This window comes from Petromyzon marinus, chromosome 25 (assembly GCF_048934315.1).
Source record: "Petromyzon marinus isolate PM22_M1 ecotype Great Lakes invasive population chromosome 25, UKy_Petmar_22M1.pri1.0, whole genome shotgun sequence".
NCBI lineage: Eukaryota > Metazoa > Chordata > Hyperoartia > Petromyzontiformes > Petromyzontidae > Petromyzon > Petromyzon marinus.
This window is the reverse complement of record NC_133691.1, coordinates 412,019-433,544: the sequence shown is the minus strand read 5'-3', so window position 1 is coordinate 433,544 and position 21,526 is coordinate 412,019. Positions and strand designations below refer to the sequence as shown.

The 21,526-nt window shown below is 47.2% G+C and overlaps 1 protein-coding gene across 10 annotated transcripts in view; it reads left to right on the top strand.

Moving 5' to 3' along the window:
- LOC116946021 (protein MTSS 1) overlaps nucleotides 1–21,526 on the top strand; it is a 90,523-nt gene that overhangs the window by 56,269 nt on the left and 12,728 nt on the right. For 6 of the 10 annotated variants that reach the window (XM_076069601.1, XM_076069599.1, XM_076069598.1 and 3 more), the window contains exons 4-11: nucleotides 9,065–9,149; nucleotides 12,771–12,862; nucleotides 13,893–13,967; nucleotides 14,641–14,682; nucleotides 17,917–18,074; nucleotides 19,414–19,521; nucleotides 20,386–20,483; nucleotides 21,240–21,435. In XM_076069601.1, the coding sequence (XP_075925716.1) occupies nucleotides 9,065–9,149; nucleotides 12,771–12,862; nucleotides 13,893–13,967; nucleotides 14,641–14,682; nucleotides 17,917–18,074; nucleotides 19,414–19,521; nucleotides 20,386–20,483; nucleotides 21,240–21,435 (854 nt within the window). Of the gene's footprint in view, nucleotides 1–9,064; nucleotides 9,150–12,770; nucleotides 12,863–13,892; nucleotides 13,968–14,640; nucleotides 14,683–15,408; nucleotides 15,421–17,916; nucleotides 18,075–19,413; nucleotides 19,522–20,385; nucleotides 20,484–21,239; nucleotides 21,436–21,526 lie in introns of all 10 variants that reach the window. The other 4 variants (XM_032960822.2, XM_076069597.1, XM_032960825.2 and 1 more) reach the window with 4 other exon arrangements.

The following is a 21,526-nucleotide window of genomic DNA, read 5'->3' as shown; positions in this document are numbered from 1 at the left end:
ATATTTAAATTCCGCCACGGAACTCGCCGTGCGTGTCACCCCCATGGGGGAGCGTGAGGCCCTCGGAGCCGCCGCTCAGCGGGAGCCCTCCGGCGCCTCCAGCCCTCAGGCAAGAATATAATTTAGACTTCACTTTATCGCCACTGTGTAATCGCTAATGATTAAAGCCGAGTCTTCTCCCCTGAACTCTTCTTGGAATAACATACGCATCTGGAATTTACTCCGACTGTCTGGAACTGGGAATGGCACAATGGTTGAAGGTTATAAAGGAGAGCGCTGCCAGCGCAGGCCGTCCTTTTAGTGTCACCAAAACTTTCAGTCAAGTCGAGTTACGACTGGTTTCATTTTATATCACGATAATTATTTTAAATCTCAAAGGCAAGGCATGCATCTTTGTTATCATCTGGTTATGATCATTGTTTTGACATCTAAAAAAATGAAAAATTATTTTTGAATGAAATGTATGGCAAGGCTATTTTAATATAATGTGATTTACAGAATAGGACACTAACGTATTACATCGGTGCATATTATCTGCTATGATTTATGGATCACAAACATTGACATTGAATAACCAAAAGAATGCGAAAAAATCTTTGAGTGCACTGAGAAGCGTGACGAGGTTAGTGCTCAGAGTTACCCTGTCAGACAAAAAGAGGAGCAGCACGCTCGTGAGAGGGCACGTGCAAGGTCGAGACAGCATATCAACTGCTCAGAAAATTAATTGGGTTTGGGCAAGACACTTTTGCTATAAAGGATGATGGCCGATGGGCTAGGCTAATGACAGATTGGCAGGCAAACAAATGAACCACAATACCTTGCTGATCTCTTCAAGCAGCATAAACCATCACGCAAACTCTGGTCTTCCTCGCAGTGGCTTTTGGCTGACCATCGAACAAAGACGACCACCGCATCGCACACTTTCAGTTGCACTTCTGCGGCCATCTGGACATTCTTCCGATATTAGGAAGCCACTGGAGCTATGCACTTTTAAATTTAGATTGAAAAGTAATTTCTTTTTAGAACTGCTTTTTGTGTTTAGTTGTCCTCCCCCCACACTTCCGATGAGCATGGTTGGCTACGTACGGCGCGAAAGAAGTTCAACAAGCATACATACAAACGAGGAAACGCACCCAAGAGGATGTCCACCGTGAAAATGGAATATTGACATCAATTAATTTACAGCTACAAGATGATTCGTTTTCAATCCGAGATTGATAATTATCAATGATGGCTTTGGGGAGCCTTTCATCCAGCACTGGATAGATCATGGCTGATATTGATAAATAATTATTTTTAGTGGCACCCCAGGGGCTTCTGATGTGTCAACACCTCTCGTTTGTCTGTCGAGTCTTACCTACCCTGCTAAAAGGCACGGCTCTACTGAAAGAAGCCCCTTAAGATCTGGCACAGGTGCAGTCTTCTGTTGCTAGTCAACGTCATTTACTTATGCACGCTAAATGTTGGCTTTATAATCACTGAGGGTATTGTTGAATGCAGGAAATTCCATCTTTTGTGTGCATTCTGGTGTTCATCATATTTCACTGCCCAGGCGTGACCTTGAAAATGACAAACTGAAAAATAAAAATCTGATGTTCGCCGTGCCCTTTGTCGAGCGAGCGCAGGGTGCGTTGAGACGTGAACGCGTTTGCGTTACTCGTAGGCCTTTATTTATTTCTCTTCTCTTGAGGCTATGCCAAGTTATGAACATTTCAGCATTACCACAGTGGAAGCCTTTCTCCGGGGCAATATAAATAGTAATAAAAAGCACAGTTGTGTAATAAAAAAACTAAAAAAATCACGTTTGTAAACCAATGGAATATGTTAATAATTTGTCATGAGATCGGCGGTGCATTGAATGTGAAAGCTACACATAAGAGAAGCACTTCTCCGGAATGGGCTGCTTATGATTGATGCATTGCTTTGCTGGTGTCCTTCACCCCGATAGTACAGACTGTCCATAAAGGTATCATCCTTTATTTTATAATTAGGCAGCAGTTTCAGCGAGGTCGATAAAACTACACACACAATCCACACACACATAGAAGCCACACACTTGGTAGTACGAAGGTTGTATCGAACGAGTCTCGTCCCTCTTCACCTCCGCGCGCTTGCCGCAGCGTTGGCGACGCACGTTGCATTTAGATTTGAGTTCCCCACGTCTTCTCCAACTTCTCGGTTCTGATTCATTTCCAATGCTTCTGTCACGTGCTTGATCAACGATCGCCCAAGCTTTTTGATTAAAACAAACAAATGCAAAAATATAAGGAATATGTTGGCAATATTTCAACTAGCAGCTCGAACTGCTGTCCAATTATAATTCTTCAACAATAGATGATACCATGATGGACACCTTGTATATCCAATAATCAAGGAGATAGATTATTGGATTGGTTATTGGCTGGCCATTAAATATGAATGAATCTACCACGCATCCATTTGTTTTCCTTGCTCGTGATGAATAAGAATCACCTCGCGCATCTGGTGCATGGCACTAAATACGGCATTGCGAGTGGCTGCATTCTGTGTGCGTATGCATCGTGAACACAGCCACTTTGAGCCTCCTGACTGATCCCTTGTAAGGCGTTATTCCGTTTTTAAACTTTAAAAGCAGCTCGCCCTTCTTGGGTCATGTTTAAAATGAAGAAAGCTGTCGGAATGGCTGTTTGAGTGCCATGCACTAACCCTGTCTCGTCTTCACTGCGTATATGTTCACCAGTGCACAGCCATCACCATTGCCTGCTACTGTCTAACCACCATCCACCACAATCCACCAGCCAACTGTGCTAACCTCCGTTTAGCACAGTTGGCTACGTATAGTGCGAAAGAAGTTCAACATACGTACAGTGACTTACTCTTGAGAGCAAGGGAACGGCCCACAACACCAGCCCATGACTTAATTCCATAGAGCTCTCGGCCGCAATGGATCAACCACTAATCCGTCACTGCTAGCATCTTAGCAACACTTAATCGGGTACTCGAGGGGAATCGTGTCGACCTGTGACAACAACGTGTTTCTAAGATTAGCATGCTGGGTTACCTATTGTCTTCCAAGTAGTTCTGAGCACACGGTCAATGCATACAGTCCCAGCATGATGAAGCTAAGTGTCAACAAATGTGTGGCCCACCAAAAAGTATTTGAACATTCTATTCGGCCCTTGGCAAGGAAAATGTTTCCTCCCGAGGCTTAGATGCCGGACTGGGTTCACACTTCCTGCCTTGCATTGGACAGACACCCAGTCGACTTATGCGCGGATCATTTGCTGGCTGCTCAAACCATGGAGATATTTTCTTAGGTAGAGGATTCCCAGCCAAGGCGCCACCCCAGTGTGGGAGATCACAGGGACCCAGGGTCATGATACCCCTTGCCAAATTGTCCTTGCAGACGCAGGGTCCTGACCCAGCCTTTGAGCCAAGGACCGGGGCTGCCCTTGCTCTGGTCGAGTGTCGCGCTCGGCCAGATCCCATGACCTGACAATCGGGGGTATCGAACGCAGGGCTTGAAACGTCGGAAATAAAACTCTGTATAGGGATCGTGATCTGTTGATAAAAATGCCTTCAGCAATATGATTCTGTTTTGTCTTATTATAAAATTATTATTGTTTTTTGCATTTTCTTTCATATTTTAATGAATAAATACAATTTTAAATCAAGGTTAAAGATGACTCAACCAATTGTTTTTGCATAACTTTGTAATAACAAACAATCTAGCATAAACTACATTGGTGGAAAGAAAGTCTAATTGCCACAATTCAGCTTTCCCTATGTATGTCTGTGAACACCAGACACATTACTCTTATAAAAAATTGTACAAGGAAAAGCAGAACATTGAGATATAATTTTCTATAGAAAAATGTTTAACACGAATTTGATAGGTCCAGTACATATGTATGTAAACAACTCTTAGTAGTCACGTAGAATGAGAATAAAAGAATAAAATAAAATAAGACAATAAAATTCTCACGACGTTTCGGCCACAACACAAGTAGCCTTCATCAGGTGAAAGAACAGAACTGTAGGGACGACAGTGATGAAGGCTACTTCTGTTGTGGCCGAAACGTCGTGAGAATTTTATTGTCTTATTTTATTTTTATTATTTTATTCTCATTCTACGTGACTTTACCGAAAGAACCAAAGAAGATGAATCCTTGCAGTCACGAAAGCTTTAAATCAAAATTTAACTCTTAATAGCTTGCTTATTTAACATTTGATAGCGTAGTGCTCTGTCTCTGTACAGTAATGAATCCTAGGTGCTTGTAGAGGACCTCTGAAGCGGAGAAGCGTTCGATGCCGTGACAGGCAGCGTTCGATCGATGTGATGGGTTCAGAGGGGATTAGGGGGGGGGGCGTGAGGGGGGAGCAGAAGGCTGCCGGTAAGTTAGAGTTGCATGCGGACTCGGATGGAGAAGCTGGACACGAGAAACAAATTACCTATTAGCCAGGGCAGGCTCGTGTGTCCGATATGCCACGTGGGCTGACAGCTTGGTACAAGTGTTACATGCTCAACACAATCATTAGCCCCAACGCCATCCTCAACGCCGACCCCAACGCCATCCTCAACGCCATCCTCAATGCCATCATCAATGCCATCCTCAACGTAGACCCCAATGCCATCCTCAACGCCATCCTCAACGCTTTCCTCAACGCCATCCTGAACACTGACCACCACAACACCATCCTCAACACGACCATTCACACTGTTATCACACTCGTCGTCGTCATTGCGCTTGTCTTCAGCTCTGTCTCAGATGACGGCGGTGTGATATAAGGAGCTCATGTTGCTCGGGATGCTCACTGGCCATGGCTCGCACTCGTGGCTTTTTTTACGTAACATGACAGGTTTGTGACTCATGCAAATGGTTTTACATTTCAAAAGGTGTACATTTCACGGTGTTGGAAGTCAAGGTTTATAAAAGTTAATGATGCTGAAATTGAATTCCCACGTCGGGTTTCTTGGCGCAACTTGATTTGACATCTTGGATATTTTTCGACGTGTCGGTCCTGTCAATGGGTGAATGGGCAGAAATTTTTTGCAAAATGAATCGCAGCCTCTGGACGGAGCGCGTATTGCGTGATTCGATGAGCTTCGACTGCAATTATTTTTGGAGGAAGTGGATGAATGCGGGTTAAATGGGGCTTCGTTTACATTACAGTTTTCTGATAATTACTGAGCTGCATCATCAGCCCTCGGGGATGCTTTGGCAGGCGTAGTGCATTTGCCTTATTTAATTAATCGATGTCTACTTAAAAATAAATATATTTTTGATAAAAACGCATTTAGGGTTTGGCCTAGAAACCGGCATTGCAATATTATAACTATGGCTGCTGCTGGCAAGGCAGTGCAGCAGAGAGTGTGGAATTATTCCTAAAGGCCCGTTTAAAAATAAAATAAAAATGGAGACAGCCTTGCACTGTCAAGGCCACACGAATGGGAGGGCACATTGATTTATTAGTGAGGGCACCTGGCCCTTCTGTCTGTCCTCAACTCTGGACTAGTGCCTTGTCTTCATACGGCTACAGCACCGCAGTGCTATCCACATTTAGCACACTTTATTGCAATGCAATTAGTTAATTATTTTAAAAGAGCTAGTGTATTACTAGGTGTTGCATGAACCACTGGAACATTTACTCATTGATATGATTATTAATATTCAATTTGCAAGCTGCGTGAGAGTATTCTGAGTGTCGTGCACATGCCCTCGTTTGGCTTGCAGTCCTAACGGCTTTCCATGAGCTCTCAGGTTCATTGTCTTGTTTATAAAGCAATAACACTCCTTTGTTGAGTTTAACACGTATGCTTTCACGACCAATATCATCCATAATAGAGGTTTTTTTTTGGGTTAGATGTGGCTTGGCTCTCCAACACACCGGTGTGCTGTACGATTGACGAATTGGCATGTTCTTTTACGTGACAACCCTTATTAGTTGGCCATGTCGGGTGGTGGGGGATTTTAATGACACATTTATATATTTACGTGATCTAACACAAAAAAAGCCTCTTATGGACTCCTTTGTTGAGTTTGGGAGTTTATTTGTTTAAAACAACACGAAAGATCACTTTTCCCTGACCAGGTCGGGGCTTTAATTACTGGCACTGTAAGCTGGGCCAGGTTCAACCCCCAGTTACCGGGCCTCGGTATACGTAGTCCACAGTAACGCTCGCACAGCCAGCATTATCAGAGAAAGTTCTAAATTTTCACAGGAGCACGGTCAGTGCTGGCGGTGCTCTGCTAGTTTTTTCTGCGCCTTGCAACACTTTGTCATTGTTTTTGACCATACATTTGAATAAATGTGACATTTACGTCGTTAGACCGGTTAATTTCCATATTCAAACGTGCGTGTTAAATTACGGTAAACAAATGTGTGAATAGAAGTTATTTACCACCTCTCGTACTATGGAGGGTACAGTACGTATGCTTTGCACATTGTTAATCTGAAAAGAACCACCAGCTTTTGAAACCACCTATGGATACGCTGCCATCATTCCCGTGAGCTAGTAAAGGCAACGGGCGTGTGTTTTACTTCTTCCTTGGCTGAATAAACAAGCGAACAGGAGGCAATGGATTCAGCTGCTCGTGCCACTTAGCTGAGAAAAGCCTTCCTCTCCCGCATTCCGTGAGTAGAGCGCTGCTCTTTGCGATGGACCAGTGGTGCGTTTCACTTCGCCTTGTTACGCAGAAAGACGGCCTTGCAACTGCATACGTTTTGTTTTCAAGGTTGTGCTGTATCACGCTCTGATAATCCTTTGGGTTGTGCTACGCGTTGTTCTTCACGATGTCCGATGTTTCACTTCCGAGTGCTGGGAGGACCTTCTTCGGGAACACCTTTCAGCACTGGGAACGAAACGTGTGACATCATGCAGAGTGACACGCGGCACAACCACAAAAACTCGCCGGCGAGCCGTACAGCACAACAACATGGAGAGGCTTCGGCTTCACCTCTATGTGATTATTGTAAAATGTGTTTGTCTTGAGTCTCCGCCCAATGGTTGGGGCATTGAGAGGCTGCCGAATGCCCATTACCCCGGTGTCATTTAGGAATGCGTAAATTGAGGGGAGGGTCGCAGCTTCCGTAGATGTTTACAGTTCAAGGGCACCACGCGTTATTTGTTTGATTAAATCGTGACAGAAAAATGTGACTTTTGCGAATCTCCCCAGAGCAAGGAAATTATAAACAAACACTCATGGGCGGAGACATGCAGTGGTTACCGCGATGAGCAGCCAGCGCAAGATCTCGTGGCAGTCCGACGAGATTACGGCAGCAATATTTGGGGTGTTGTGGGGGAGGCTTTTCACAAAGTAAGCATGTTAGCACATCCGACATGCACTCCCTTTCGGTTCTTGTTTGGTTGTTTATTCTGCAATGTTTCACTGGCATGTTTCGTGTAGCCTTGATTCATAGTTCGGCAGGAATTATATGAATGTTTTCTGATGTTTAACACATCGGTGGAGTTTTGCCAATTTAATATTGAAAATGCAGCTTCTAATTTAGGTTTTTTGCTTTCATTTTTATGAAATAAATTCCAAACCGTGGAAAATGAACGCACAGGATATAAATGTGTTTCCAGGAAAAAAAAGGGTGCCATTTCACGTTAATTTGTGTGAGGCGCTGCCTTGCAACGGCTAGGTTTTATGTTAAGTTCATTTCAATTATTTACATGATTGTGTGTATTTTCTTTAAGTGTAGAACTTTTCTGGCTACGATTCATGCCAATTTAAGCGAGGACTGTTTTTCCCAGAGCTCTGTAAGGGAGCTTCCCTCCAGAGTGATGGAATGCATTTCCTGCTGAAAGGACATCGGGAGCGGATCTGGCCTCTTGTGAGTTGTGGCCGATCACTCTGTGGCTTCCGCCGAAAAAAATACGGTCTTTAACCCTCGATCAGATCCAGATGCCTGCGAGGCTCTCATCAAATTTGCTCTTAATCACGACAGCACAGCCACCGGTTCTCAAAAAATCCCAACGAACGCAGTGCTTTATTACGAATAGAAGAAAAAATACCAACTCGAGAAAAATGTCGGCGTCAGGTAGGCTCCATTCATAGCTCACCCCCGCGCAATACAGATTCGCTATGCTCTGCTCTAGGACCTTCCGCTGATTTCCCCAGTGGGCCTCATCTCCCCGCCACATTAAAGGTTAAGATGCGCGTTGGGACATCTGCACGCTCGAGATGGATTGCGCGGTGAGGCCGCGGCGGTTGGGAGGTTCTCAGAGTTGTGCCCGTTGTTAGTCCTCGGCAATGCCGAACAGCTGGATTAAGCTGCCCCTGCCGGCCGAGTGGCTCAGCACAGCTGCTGGTGTCGAGACGCCCCCCCCCCCGTCCTCCTGCCCCCCCCCCATCCCCCTGCCCCCCCCCCATCCCTGGGCAGTTTGCCTTCACTACTTACACAGTGTTCAGTTAATGTAACTCCCCCCCACACGTTTATGCTGGGGGTGGCTTGCTATATGAAAAGTAGTTTCAATGTTTGCCCTGTGGTGTTGTGCGCTGGGTTGGTTTCTGCTGCCATTTGGCATGGCTCCTTAGGTGTAGTGTTTACAAATGTAATCATGTTGTTCGGAACGTCACTGGGGGGTTCACGGAGGTGTTTTGTGAACTCCGTCGTTTGTTGTTGCCTTGTGCGGCATAAGTGCATGCAACAGAAAGTGCCGGAGCTACGTATCTCCCAGACTCGCGTTGCTTACTCGATGTGTATTGAACGCTGATTTCTGACGTGATAAATTAGCATGATTCAGGGTCACGAATCAATTAAACCACTCAGTTATCTGTAGCTGCAGGGGTCATGTTAACCTATTATATGCAACATATACGAATTGTAAAACACTTGTGATATTAACAATGATTTTAACCAATTAATCGATGCATCGTTACACACTTTTACTTGCACATTGTTCGGACATGTTACATTTAATCAGATGTACTTCTTGCCCAGTAAATTGCCCCACAGACAGGAAGTTTGGAGGAAGTTCCGTCTTGCGAGAAGAAACTAAAAATGCTTGAATGGTCTCAAGGTTCTTGTCATGTTGCTGATGTTTGTGTGTCGCCCTGTGTCTCTGTGCGCATCGCAGGAGCCACGAGGGACATCGGTTCGGCCCTCACGCGCATGTGCATGCGGCATCGCAGCATCGAGACCAAGTTGGCGCACTTCACGCAGTGAGTTTTACGATGCCTTGACTCTTTCTGAGCACAGGTCCAAAGGAACACCAAAATGGCCAAAAGCAGTCGGCAGCAAACGTCGCTGTTGAAGGGTGTAAGAGATTAAACATAAATACGTGTCTTGAACTGAGCAAGGTTTGTTACGAAGAATTATGCAGGATCCTCTCATTTTAAACCCAACAAACAGCAAGAAAATAACCGCGCTTCACTGTCACTGGAAAATAAAGCTCATTACTCTCAATCGCACCTGGGGGTGGGAACCTGACATAACGACGTGCACTGACGTTCGTTGTGGAGAGGTTTTTTTTTACTTTGACCAGAGGCATTGAGATGGGTAGGGGTAGCCATGCCTGGCCCTGCTGTCACGTCCGCAGGCGTCCGTTTGTCGTGGCGGCTGTCGGCGTCACCATGCGGCACTTGCCAGCGACGAGGTGAAGGACAGGCACTGTCTCTCAGTGACGAGGTGAAGGACAGACACTGTCTCTCAGCTTTCCAGCGACAAGGTGAAGGACAGGCACTGTCTCACAGCGACGAGGTGAAGGACAGGCACTGTCTCTCAGGGACGAGGTGAAGGACAGGCACTGTCTCTCAGCTGCCAGCGACGAGGTGAAGGACAGGCACTGTCTCTCAGCGACGAGGTGAAGAACAGGCACTGTCTCTCAGCTTGCCAGCGACGAGGTGAAGGACAGGCACTGTCTCTCAGCGACGAGGTGAAGGACAGGCACTGTCTCTCAGCGACGAGGTGAAGGACAGGCACTGTCTCTCAGCGACGAGGTGAAGGACAGGCACTGTCTCTCAGCGACGAGGTGAAGGACAGGCACTGTCTCACAGCGACGAGGTGAAGGACAGGCACTGTCTCTCAGCGACGAGGTGAAGGACAGGGACTGTCTCACAGCTTGCCAGCGACGAGATGAAGGACAGGCACTGTCTCTCAGCGACGAGGTGAAGGACAGGCACTGTCTCTCAACGACGAGGTGAAGGACAGGCACTGTCTCTCAGCGACGAGGTTAAGGACAGGCACTGTCTCTCAGCGACGAGGTGAAGGACAGGCACTGTCTCGCAGCGACGAGGTGAAGGACAGGCACTGTCTCACAGCTTGCCAGCGACGAGGTGAAGGACAGGCACTGTCTCTCAGCGACGAGGTGAAGGACAGGCACTGTCTCTCAGCGACGAGGTGAAGGACAGGCACTGTCTCTCAGCGACGAGGTGAAGGACAGGCACTGTCTCTCAGCGACGAGGTGAAGGACAGGCACTGTTTCTCAGCGACAAGGTGGAGGACAGGCACTGTCTCTCAGCGACGAGGTGAAGGACAGGCACTGTCTCTCAGCGACGAGGTGAAGGACAGGCACTGTCTCACAGCTTGCCAGCAACGAGGTGAAGGACAGGCACTGTCTCACAGCTTGCCAGCGACGAGGTGAAGGACAGGCACTGTCTCACAGCTTGCCAGCGACGAGGTGAAGAACAGGCACTGTCTCACAGGGACGAGGTGAAGGACAGGCACTGTCTCACAGCTTGCCAGCGACGAGGTGAAGGACAGGCACTGTCTCTCAGCGACGAGGTGAAGGACAGGCACTGTCTCTCAGCGAGAGGTGAAGGACAGGCACTGTCTCTCAGCGACGAGGTGAAGGACAGGCACTGTCTCTCAGCGACGAGGTGAAGGACAGGCACTGTCTCACAGCTTGCCAGCGACGAGGTGAAGGACAGGCACTGTCTCACAGCTACCAGCGACGAGGTGAAGGACAGGCACTGTCTCTCAGCGACGAGGTGAAGGACAGGCACTGTCTCTCAGGGACGAGGTGAAGGACAGGCACTGTCTCACAGCTTGCCAGCGACGAGGTGAAGGACAGGCACTGTCTCACAGCTTGCCAGCGACGAGGTGAAGGACAGGCACTGTCTCTCAGCGACGAGGTAAAGGACAGGCACTGTCTCTCAGCGACGAGGTGAAGGACAGGCACTGTCTCTCAGCGACGAGGTGAAGGACAGGCACTGTCTCTCAGCTGCCAGCGACGAGGTGAAGGACAGGCACTGTCTCTCAGCTGCCAGCGACGAGGTGAAGGACAGGCACTGTCTCAGCGACGAGGTGAAGGACAGGCACTGTCTCACAGCTGTACTCGCTGTGCGTCTGCCTCCAAAAAAGCGGATTGACCGCCTTGTCCAAAAATCTCCGTTCAGCAAATTTATCTTTTATGCAAAATAACCTCCTGAATTCCCTCATCTCCAAACTCCACATGATCTAAAATGCTACTGGCCAGACCTTTCAACCGCACTCATAAACATGACCACAGAAACCCAATTTTCTAATCCCCCCCCCCCCCCCCCCACTGGCTGGCAACTCAATTCTAGTTGGAGTTCAAGGTCTCTCTTTAAGATTTTTCATGGACTCGCCCATGTATGTATGTAAGTATTTTGAACTTCTTCAGCAGTCTAAGTTGCCAACCGTGCTAATTGGAGGTGCGGGGGAAGAACAACAAACTAAACATAAAAAGCAGTTCTAAAGTTATTAGTTTGCCTATCTCTCACCTCTCACCTTTCTTTCATACTCTTTGCTTCAGCAACCGAGGCTTTTTGTCGAAGCCTCTACTCAACCAATCTGGGGCATTGTTCATTCTCCTACACTGCCCAAATAGCTTGAACCTCCCGTCCCCCAGGCGTTTAACTCCAAGCTCAAGACATTCCCTTTTTCTCTGCCTAAGACTGGATGCCTCTTTCTAAAAAATAACCATTCCCACCGTTTTTGTACAATGTTTTGTGAAGCAGTCACATTTAGGCACTATGGTATATCGATTCAAATTGGAATGTATTTATGTACGGAGCAGAGATATTAAATATCCGGAGAGCTAAGCCTCCGGAAACGTATTGATATATATAGACACAGAAATAGATTGGCATAGAGATAGATGAACTAAATGCATTGGTGTTTCGGTAGATGAAAGGATACTGCTGCTTGGCTTGGGATTGGGTATTTGATCTCTGTAAATTGTAAATTATGACCAAATCACCCAGAATGCATCTGATCTCATCAGATGTCATTAGATAAGCAGGGTTGAGCTTGGATGGGGCATGAATGGGTTAACACACCGCACAAACCTTCATTAACCCACACTGGCCAGTGTATTGGCAGTGCCATCAAACAACACCCACGGCCTGCACGGCATGGGGAGGCCCTCATCCAGCAGCGGTCACACTCATTACACACTCAGTGCTTGCCATAAATGAACCACAGTACCTTGCTGATCTGGTAAAGCAGTATAAACCATCACGCGAACTCCGGTCATCCTCGCAGCAGATTTTGGCTGGCCATTGAACAAAGACGGTCACTGCTTCGTGCACATTCAGATGCGCTTCTGCAACCATCTCGAACACACTTCCTTTCGATATTAGGAAGCCACTGGAGCTATGCACTTGTAAATACTCATTGAAAACAAATTTCTTTAGAACTGCTTTTTGTGTTTAGTTTGTTGTCCTTCCCCCGCACCTCTGATTAGTGCAGTTGGCTACATATGGTGCGAAAAAAGTTATACATACATATATACAGTGTGTGGACGAAATAGGCTGTGCATATGCGTGTGACTCGAAAGTGACACATCACCTTGCGGCCGCTCCCGTGTGGTCCCACAGAGCACTCGCCAGCAACCTGCTGGGGCCTCTGCAAGAGAAGCTGGAGGAGTGGAAGAAAACAGCGGCTCAATTGGACAAGGACCATGCCAAGGGTAAGCCATTTCCTCTCTGGACCACACATCTGTTGGAACAAGTGCCATTAGCAATTGCCTATTAAGACCAGCATGGTACAATAGTGGGAAAGGTTATATAAATGCGCCAGGTTGCTTTAGTAATAGCAGTAGATTGGTAACGAATTGTCACGATGCAGTGTCATGTGTCGATTCAATAATCGAATTTTTTTTTACATTGCGGTTGATGTTAGGGTTATCTATTGGCTGCCGGGGTCATGTGAACACATTGTATACAACATATTAATTTTAAATACTTTGATTCTTTCAGACGCAGTTCGTTGAATGCAGCATGAGCTTAAGAATCGATGTGAATTGGCGCATTTGGTGCACCATTGATTTCCAGCACCAATTTTTAGGCTGATTCAACCCAGGAGAAGCTCAGGGCCAGGTTCATATGCCATGAGCCGTGCTGGGCGTTGTAATGAATTTTGCACCAGGTTTTTCTCACTCCTTTGTTTAGCTCCTTCAAATTGACATATTTTCCTCTTTGGGGGGTTGGGCGAGAGTGTGGGGGGTGTCTGTTGTAAAAGTGACACGGAGTCTTCGTGGGTTATTAACAAAGCTGGCCTACCTACTGAATATTTCTCATTTACTCTCCCAGTGGTTTCCATGTCACAGATAAACTAAATAATTACTCAAGTATGAATTGTGCAGACATTCCCCAATGTAACCTTTCCTGGATTAACAAAAAATATTGTTGTGAATATGTGACGAGGTTAAGAAAGGTAAGTTATCGTTGTCATCAACATCATTTATTTATCCAGTATGAAACAATTCCTTGAGCCCCAACGTAAAAATATTTAAACTGATCCTGCTGGAGTTTGCTGCAAGCACAGTGCCTTACTCCTGCCCGCCTTGCGATGCAGCCACACTGCACAGCACCATAATTAATAAATGTGGCTGTGAGGCAGGGGTCATTTCGAGTGGCATGTCTTGCCGCATTACGGCAGCGAAAGCGGGGCCAGGAATGTAAAATGAAGCGCGCACGGTCTCTGCTTCCTCGCCACAGAGTACAAGAAAGCGCGGCAGGAGATCAAAAAGAAATCGACAGACACCATCCGACTGCAGAAGAAAGCCAAGAAAGGTAACGCGATGGTGAACAGGGAGGGGGGTGAGAGTGGGGGGGGGGGGGGGGGGGCAGGCAAGCTGTTGGCACCATGCTCCAAAGGGGACAAAGCCAGGATTCAGTAAATAACGGGGCACCCAAAGCTAGCTCCGATTTATTTTAGCATATACTTTCCGTACATATAAATAATGGACGTGATATTATTCACCCTCTTTGTGATTTGATAGTTTTTGACAGAAGGGATGGCAAGATGAAGTAGAGGCCACTATTGGACAACAACAGGCATCTAAGAATAAAATTGGGGAGGCCTTTGCCCAGGAGTGAGAAGTTACATTCTGACAGCAACAGCAACATCGGTTTGGCTCCCAATTCGAGAATACATTACTTTTCATTTATGTAAAGAAACAAAAAAACGTGTAGCGCATCCAGTGACTGCAGCAGTCGCATGCACCCATTGGAGAAAAAAATACTAAAATCGGTTCTCACACGATCGTAAGCGTGTATCTTCAGCATAAGAATATGTTTCACTCGATGATTAATCGGATCAACGTAGCACGGCCAATGGATATCTGTTGCCATTCGCAGTCGTGGCATTGCTTTTCGGTGTCATCCATCGCTCGATCTGAGCGCAAATTATTCCTTGCTTTGCCTAATAGCAACACACTGGATTGGAACCATTTATCAATTTCAGAAACCTGCTGTCGAGAGGAACCCAGGGGCATAAACAAGAGAGGTGAGGTGTGGGAGGGAAAGTGTCTCTCGGGGTGCCCCACTCTTTCTTGGCTTCTTCCCTTAAGGACAGCGTGTTTTCTTTTTTTACCCCTGCGTCTTAACACAAAAAGAAAACAATGGTGCGGTTGTTCTCTATGGAAAATAAGAACATTACTGCCGCTGGTCTCATACACACATTTATATATATACAGTACAACGCTGCATATCCAACTCACAGATATGCAAAATGTCTGGATTAGTGAAGGTGGAAAATTACGGTTATGCCATTTGCAAATAGGTTATCAGACAAAAATGAAGCTCAAAATGAGCAGCTTTAAACGTGGGAAATCGCCTTCATGTACTTTAGACATAAACGAATATAAAAGAGAGTGACAATATATTAGTCGATTTTAAAAAGTCAGATTTGGGAACATCTCTAGCGAATGACGGACACACTGCGCCGGGCGTGGCTGGCTAATGAGTCGGATACATGACGGCCGGATATGCGACATTGTACCGTATACGTTCTCCGTTCCGTTTCCAACTTTGACCCAAAATACCCATGACAACTATGACAGCTGCATGGCCCACACGGGGCATTTTGGGTTGGGGAAGTGCGCGACAAGGGCGTCTGTGTGTGTCTGTCGCGAGCACATGCGCCGAACCCCCTTAACAGAAGAGCCGTTATGGAGGTGACCTAATTCTTCCCCCTTTTTTCCTCCCCCCTCTCCTTCATTCCACTTCCCAGTAGAGATAATAGGTAAGTTCTGGTCACGGCGCCAGTGCCACCTTTCCCTGAGCTCTCCCCCTTCTTTCCCCCGTGATCCCGCTTCTGAACCCTCTCCCCACTCCGCTGCATGAGCGTTTCTCCGTGTGACGGTGCGCCTGGCGGCGGGTGGAGCTGCGTGTGTCCGCACTGCCCTCTGCTGCATGCGGTGTCTCGCACTCTCATCAGCAGCCTACACACTGCTGCCAATGCGCTGACTATCATCTCGGCCTTGGTTTCCTTAGAGGTGGCAGCCCCCTCGGTCGGGGGAAGCCATTTCAACGTCCCATCGCGTTGATTGCTTGGCTCTCCATTGTCCACTCTTGAGACGGTGCCTCTCTCTCGAGCAGTGCTGCTCAAATTCCGGTACTCATGACTTCCCCATGGGTCAGGTTGTCAGTGATTGCAGATCTTTTTATTCATAAATATATACAGGATAAGCAGGACTCGGTTCTGTATCTTCACGTTAGTCCATCGTCCTATTGGCTTCCCACACCAATATTATCCAGCAGCGATTGTTTAAACAAGGCAACTTTGGACCAGTTTTCGTCCTATTGGGATCTCATCAACAAAATTAGACTTGTTCGTATTCTTCTATTCGTAAGCTAATTCAGCCGCTACATGTTACACTCACCTGGTCGTTGGTGATCCGTGGAGAGATGGTACTGTGGGGGTTGCAGGCATCGGAGTTTGAGAAACGCTGCCCTAGTCAATGGTGCAATGCAACAGCTTTGCAAAATTAATTACTGCACCCTTCATTCCTCCTCAGGCTCTGCTGCCTTAGTGGTAAATATTTAAAATTTGGAGCTGTAGTGAATATTTTACTTGAAGGCGAAAACGCCTGTGTTTAAACTAGAATAACGGTATTCACAAACCCACGCTAATTAAGCATTGCCAGTGGCTTTAATCTTACCAACAGATTAATAGTTACATTAATATCCGATATGGAATACTTTTGAGGTGCATTTTTAAAAAACTCGGTAAGGAGAGGGTTTGTAGTGGCTTTTTAAAAACTACAGTGACATGTGATCGAAGCCGTGGACCAGAATGGCTTGACATTTAATAACCCGTTACAACCTCGGCAAATAAAAATAAAAACTTAATTGCTCTGCGAGTCTTGCTTACAAGTGCAGTGCCCCATGGTAGTGAGATGTTAACTACCGCGTCTAGTATACAGGAGGGCATGGGTTCTCAGTCCCTGCCCTGACGCCTCTGTATTTGGAGTTTGCACGTTCATTTTGCTCCGCGTCCTCCGGGTTTGCCCTCCACATTTGGCTGCTATAAATTTCCGCACGATAAGCCACTTCGTTAGCTATCATTTGTGGCCAGGTCGCTTATGAAAAATAACTATATAGCTCAGTGGGCCTTACCTGGTAAAAATAAAATAACAAAGTAAATTTACAGCAGCGGTGCTGATGAATGAGAGTGGTGAACGCCACCCTGCACCGAGTCCCCCGATGTCGCAGCTCGAGGCCCCTCATCGTGCCCATTGCCCTCCATGGAATGGCTGCAACTGATTCAAAACCAACGGAGCAAAACAAAAGTAAAAGCCTTCTCGGGCACTAGGGGCCTGAGCTCGCGAGGTGGGGGGGGGGGACAGCGCACGCTGGCATTCGGTCGCGTGCAGCCGCCTCGTAGCTGGGCTCGTGCGAGAGCCAGAGGGCGCAGGTTGCGCATGCGGAACGGTCATGTTGGAGAGCTTTGGGGTGGAGGGCTCATCGCGGTAGAAAGCCTCGGGGTGGAGAGTGACGTGATGGTGAAGCCTGTACTATGGTTAAAAGCCCTAGGGTAAAGAGTGTAATGGTGAGAAAGCTCCAGGGTAGATAAAACAACCTTGGGTTAAGGACATAATGGTGAATCGCAAAGCGCTAGACGACTCTGTGCCATGATAGAGGTACCCAGGTAAAGGACAGTATGGTGGAAAGCTCCATGGTGGAGAGCACGTTTGGGAGAGTATTTTGTTAAAAGCCCTGGAGTGATGGGTGTGTAATGGTAGAGAGCTCAAGGGGTGGACTGCACAAGGTTTAGAGGATTGTGCCACCGTTAGCTCCACGTCGCAACGCATCCAGATTGTAAGCACATCGGCTCTGCACGTGCCAAGTCAGATTTTTTACCTCGATTAGCGAATTACTTCTAAATGAAATATGAATATTTATCATAATAGTTTTTCATTGATTATATTTTATTTACGAGTTTCATTCATTTTATAACAGTAATGGAATTAAGATAGCGATCAATACCTTAGCGGAGCTCTGTGTTTTAATTTGTTGGTTATGATTTACAACGTTGCGCTACGAGAGTTGTAATAGCATAGTGCCACGTACGGATCGACGTATCGATCCGTTCGGGTCGTGCTGTCTGGCGCTGACAATTTACTGTTGTCCTTTGTCCCTTCTCTCCGACCTTTCCCTTCCTCTCTGTGCAACGACAAACACCCTTCTCCCGGACCCTCGCGCTCCCCCCTCGCGGTTACCTGGCCATCGCTCACAGGCAACAGAGAGGTGCAGCCTGCACTCGACTCTGCACTGCAGGAAGTGACGGACACGTACCTCCTGCTGCAGGAAGAGGAGAAGCAGGCGGTGCGGCGTGCCCTGCTGGAGGAGCGCAGCCGCTACTGCACCTTCACGTACATGCTGCGCGACGTGCTGGTACGAACCACACAGACAAAATTCCCCCCACGCACAATAAAAGTGTTGTCAAGCAAGAGCTGTTAGCGGGCACCGATGAAGGCCGGCACGGCGCACGAGGAGGTGGTGCGGATAGCACCACTCGCGGCTGCCTTTGTCTCCCCAGTGCTGATGTTTACACACTGCACCGAGAACTCATTAAGGACTGAGGCGGCCAAAGGAAGGCCCAGGGCCGGTTCTGATATTCGGCACCGGTGTTGACCGTGAGCGGTAATCGAACTTGGGTTGCCGAGTTTGTAACGGAGTGCATTCGGCACAACATTTCTGCTCCCCACGAACCGCACACGTACGCACACGTACGCTTACGCACGCACACGCACGCACGCACACCCACGCACACCTATAACGGCCTGTCACCAAATCTCACTGTGCCAGATCCTAGAAGCGAAGCAGCAGGGTTTTACCGGGTTTGTACTTGGGTAGGAGACTGCCGAGGAATACCGGATTGTTTGACCAGGAGATGGCAGTATAACAATGCATTGCTGAGTATATTTCGTACAGAGGACTAATTGTTAATCCCACAAATACGTGGACACTTTTTGGGAACTCTGCTATCCTTCCTTATGCCAAATGCCCATTAATGGAATTGGTCAAACATCCCGATGTAATGGGACCCTCTTGAAAAGAGTTTTGAAGACTTTGAGACTTCTTGGGTAAATACATGGAATTATTGTTAGGAAAATAAACAATTATCCACTTGCCTGATTCAAATCAAACATCAACTATTTGAAACTTTAATACGAATTTACAAATAATCTATCTCCATGCATGTTTTGTGAGTGTAACCATCAATTTGAATCCTTAAATCAATACATCATTAAATGCCTAATTATTTTTACTAGTGAGTCCGTGGATACATCTCCGGAACTATAGGTATGCTGCTGGCGGCAGTATTTGATTGTATGCTTCTATTACCTTAAATCAACAGGAAAGCTCAATTTCTATAGACTCCTCATCCTTCCTCTTTATGCCCTGCCCCCTTACTCCTCAGCCCCCCCCCTCCACAGGGTTTCGGTAGTGTTGGGGGTGGTTGTGGAAGGGCGGGAGTGCAGGGGCAGTAGGAGTGGGGCGGCTTCATGACCATGACCAATATCCCTCCGAGAGCAGCAATATAACAATAGATCACATCCAGCACACACCTGAGCACCAACTCTTCCCCCCACCCAGAGCCTTTCACCCATTCCCGCTCGCTCGCTCTCTCTGCGTGATCCGGCCATCACGACGGTCGTACCCACCGAAAACAAACCCAACGAGCAAAATGACGAATCCGTTTCACGAGCCGGAGTGACGTTCTCCCCAGACCCATGAGGTGGCCATGCTGGGGGACGTGACGCACCTCCAGGCCATCCTGGATGACCTAAGCTCGCTGACCAAGGACCCGCACGCCCTGCCGCCCGCCAGCGAACAGGTACGGCTGCACGCTTGGTGGTGTCGATCAGAGCAGAATGTCGCGGTGCGAGTAAATGTTTTTCTAGAGTAAGAAATCCACCGTTTTCAATGTTTTTCTGGTGCTGTGGCTGAGCAAGTCTATAATAGTATATTCTTAGGTCTTTCGGTAAAGTCACATTGATATGTTCAAAGAAAATAACAAGAATAACAAAACATTTTCCTTGTTATTTTCTTTGAAACTTTCTACGTGACTTTACCGAAAGACCTAAGAATGTGAATTCCTGCAGTCACGAAAGCTTTAAGTCTATTATAGCAATTGGCAATTGTTAAAATAGCAAGTTATAGGGGTAAAGATTGAGGATGAACAATTGGCAAGTAAACAGTTGATTCATTATATCTTTAATTAAAGCTTTCGTGACTGCAGGAGTCATAATTCAATTACAGCCTTAAATTGGTAACTTTTTGTCTTGTTCTTACCATTTCCTTTGTATTGGTTGTGTCCTCTCCATAGCCCACATGTGATATCAATCAATCATTTGCATGTAATACATCGTAAATAATATATTCTCACATTCCGAACGTACAATTTACAATTCAATGTGGAATTATATAGCAATCTTCCTGCGGAGCAACCCAGGAAGCTTTATAATTAAAACAAAGTCATAAAGCCATGCCTATTACAGCTGAAAAATAAGCAATACGTTTTTAAAGTTTGCTCTAAAGATCCGATTGTGCCAGCAGCAATTCCTGATATGACTTGTAACAGATTTCCAGTGAGAGGCATGGAGCATAACAACTAAAAGCCTCTTGCCCACCACTAGAGGAATCTATATTTATCGATAAGTTAATGCATGGTTAATGTTTCTGGTGTCCTTGCCTGCAGCTCATCCTGGACCTGAAGGGCTCGGACTACAACTGGAGCTATCAGACGCCGCCCTCCTCCCCGAGCACGTCTGGCTCTCGCAAGTCCAGCATGTGCAGGTGACACCAAAGACAAAGACCCCTGTATAGCCTTTAACATACACTTGGGGCAAGTGCAATTAGCGAGCACCTATGAAGGTCGGCACAGTACACGAGGGGGTGGGTGGCCAGCACCACGTTCGGCAGTCTTTGTCTACCCAGTGGTGATATTTACACATCGTGACAGGCACTAATTTGAGGCCGAGTCGACCTAGGGGAGGCCCAGGACCGATTCATATAATCGTCACTGGTGTTGGCAGCGAGCGGAAATCACACTCGGGTCGCCGCGTTCCTAGTGCAGCGCACTAACCGTTGTACTACCGATCCCCACTGCAGGTGACACCTTGAGTTCATGCACGCACATTTTTCCTTTCTTTAATTGTTTTATTCATTCATAAAAAACGAAGAGTAAATTCAAGAAAGAAAAAAGTTTTCAGATTCTGACAAAAGGACGACACCGACGCTATTGTCTGGCACAGTGAGAGATGAGGGGAAGTAAATTCCAAACGAACAGAGCCACGGCAGAGAGGTGACATTCGTCTCGTCTGCTTTGAGAGACGGTCTCGATGACGTGGAGGCCACTTGAGGCAAAAATCGGAGGTTGCGTTTCAGGGGCCTGTACCTCGCAATAATGACTTTACATGTCTACGTAGATACACTTTTATCGCCAAAGCAATCGCTAATGCATCGAGCGCCCGAGTTGTGACCTGACCGCGGTTTGGTCCGGGGCATCTGACTTCCTCCGCGTGTCGTGTTCCGCGCGTGGTGCGTCCTCAGCAGCCTGAACAGCGTGACGAGCAGCGACTCGCGCTCCAGCGGCTCACACGCACACTCGCCGAGCGCGCACTACCGCACGGGTGGACTGGCGCCGCCAGCACAGGCGCCGTTGCGCCTCTCCTCCGTCTCGTCAGACTCGGGATTTACCTCCCAGGACACCGTCTACTCGAAGCCACCCTCGCCCATGTTTGGCCAGGTCGGTTTGCGACGATGGGTCCACCACCGGTCTCTTGTGTGCGTGTTCTGTATTGATGGGCAGCGCGCGTGCTGCCAGTGGAGCCTGTTTA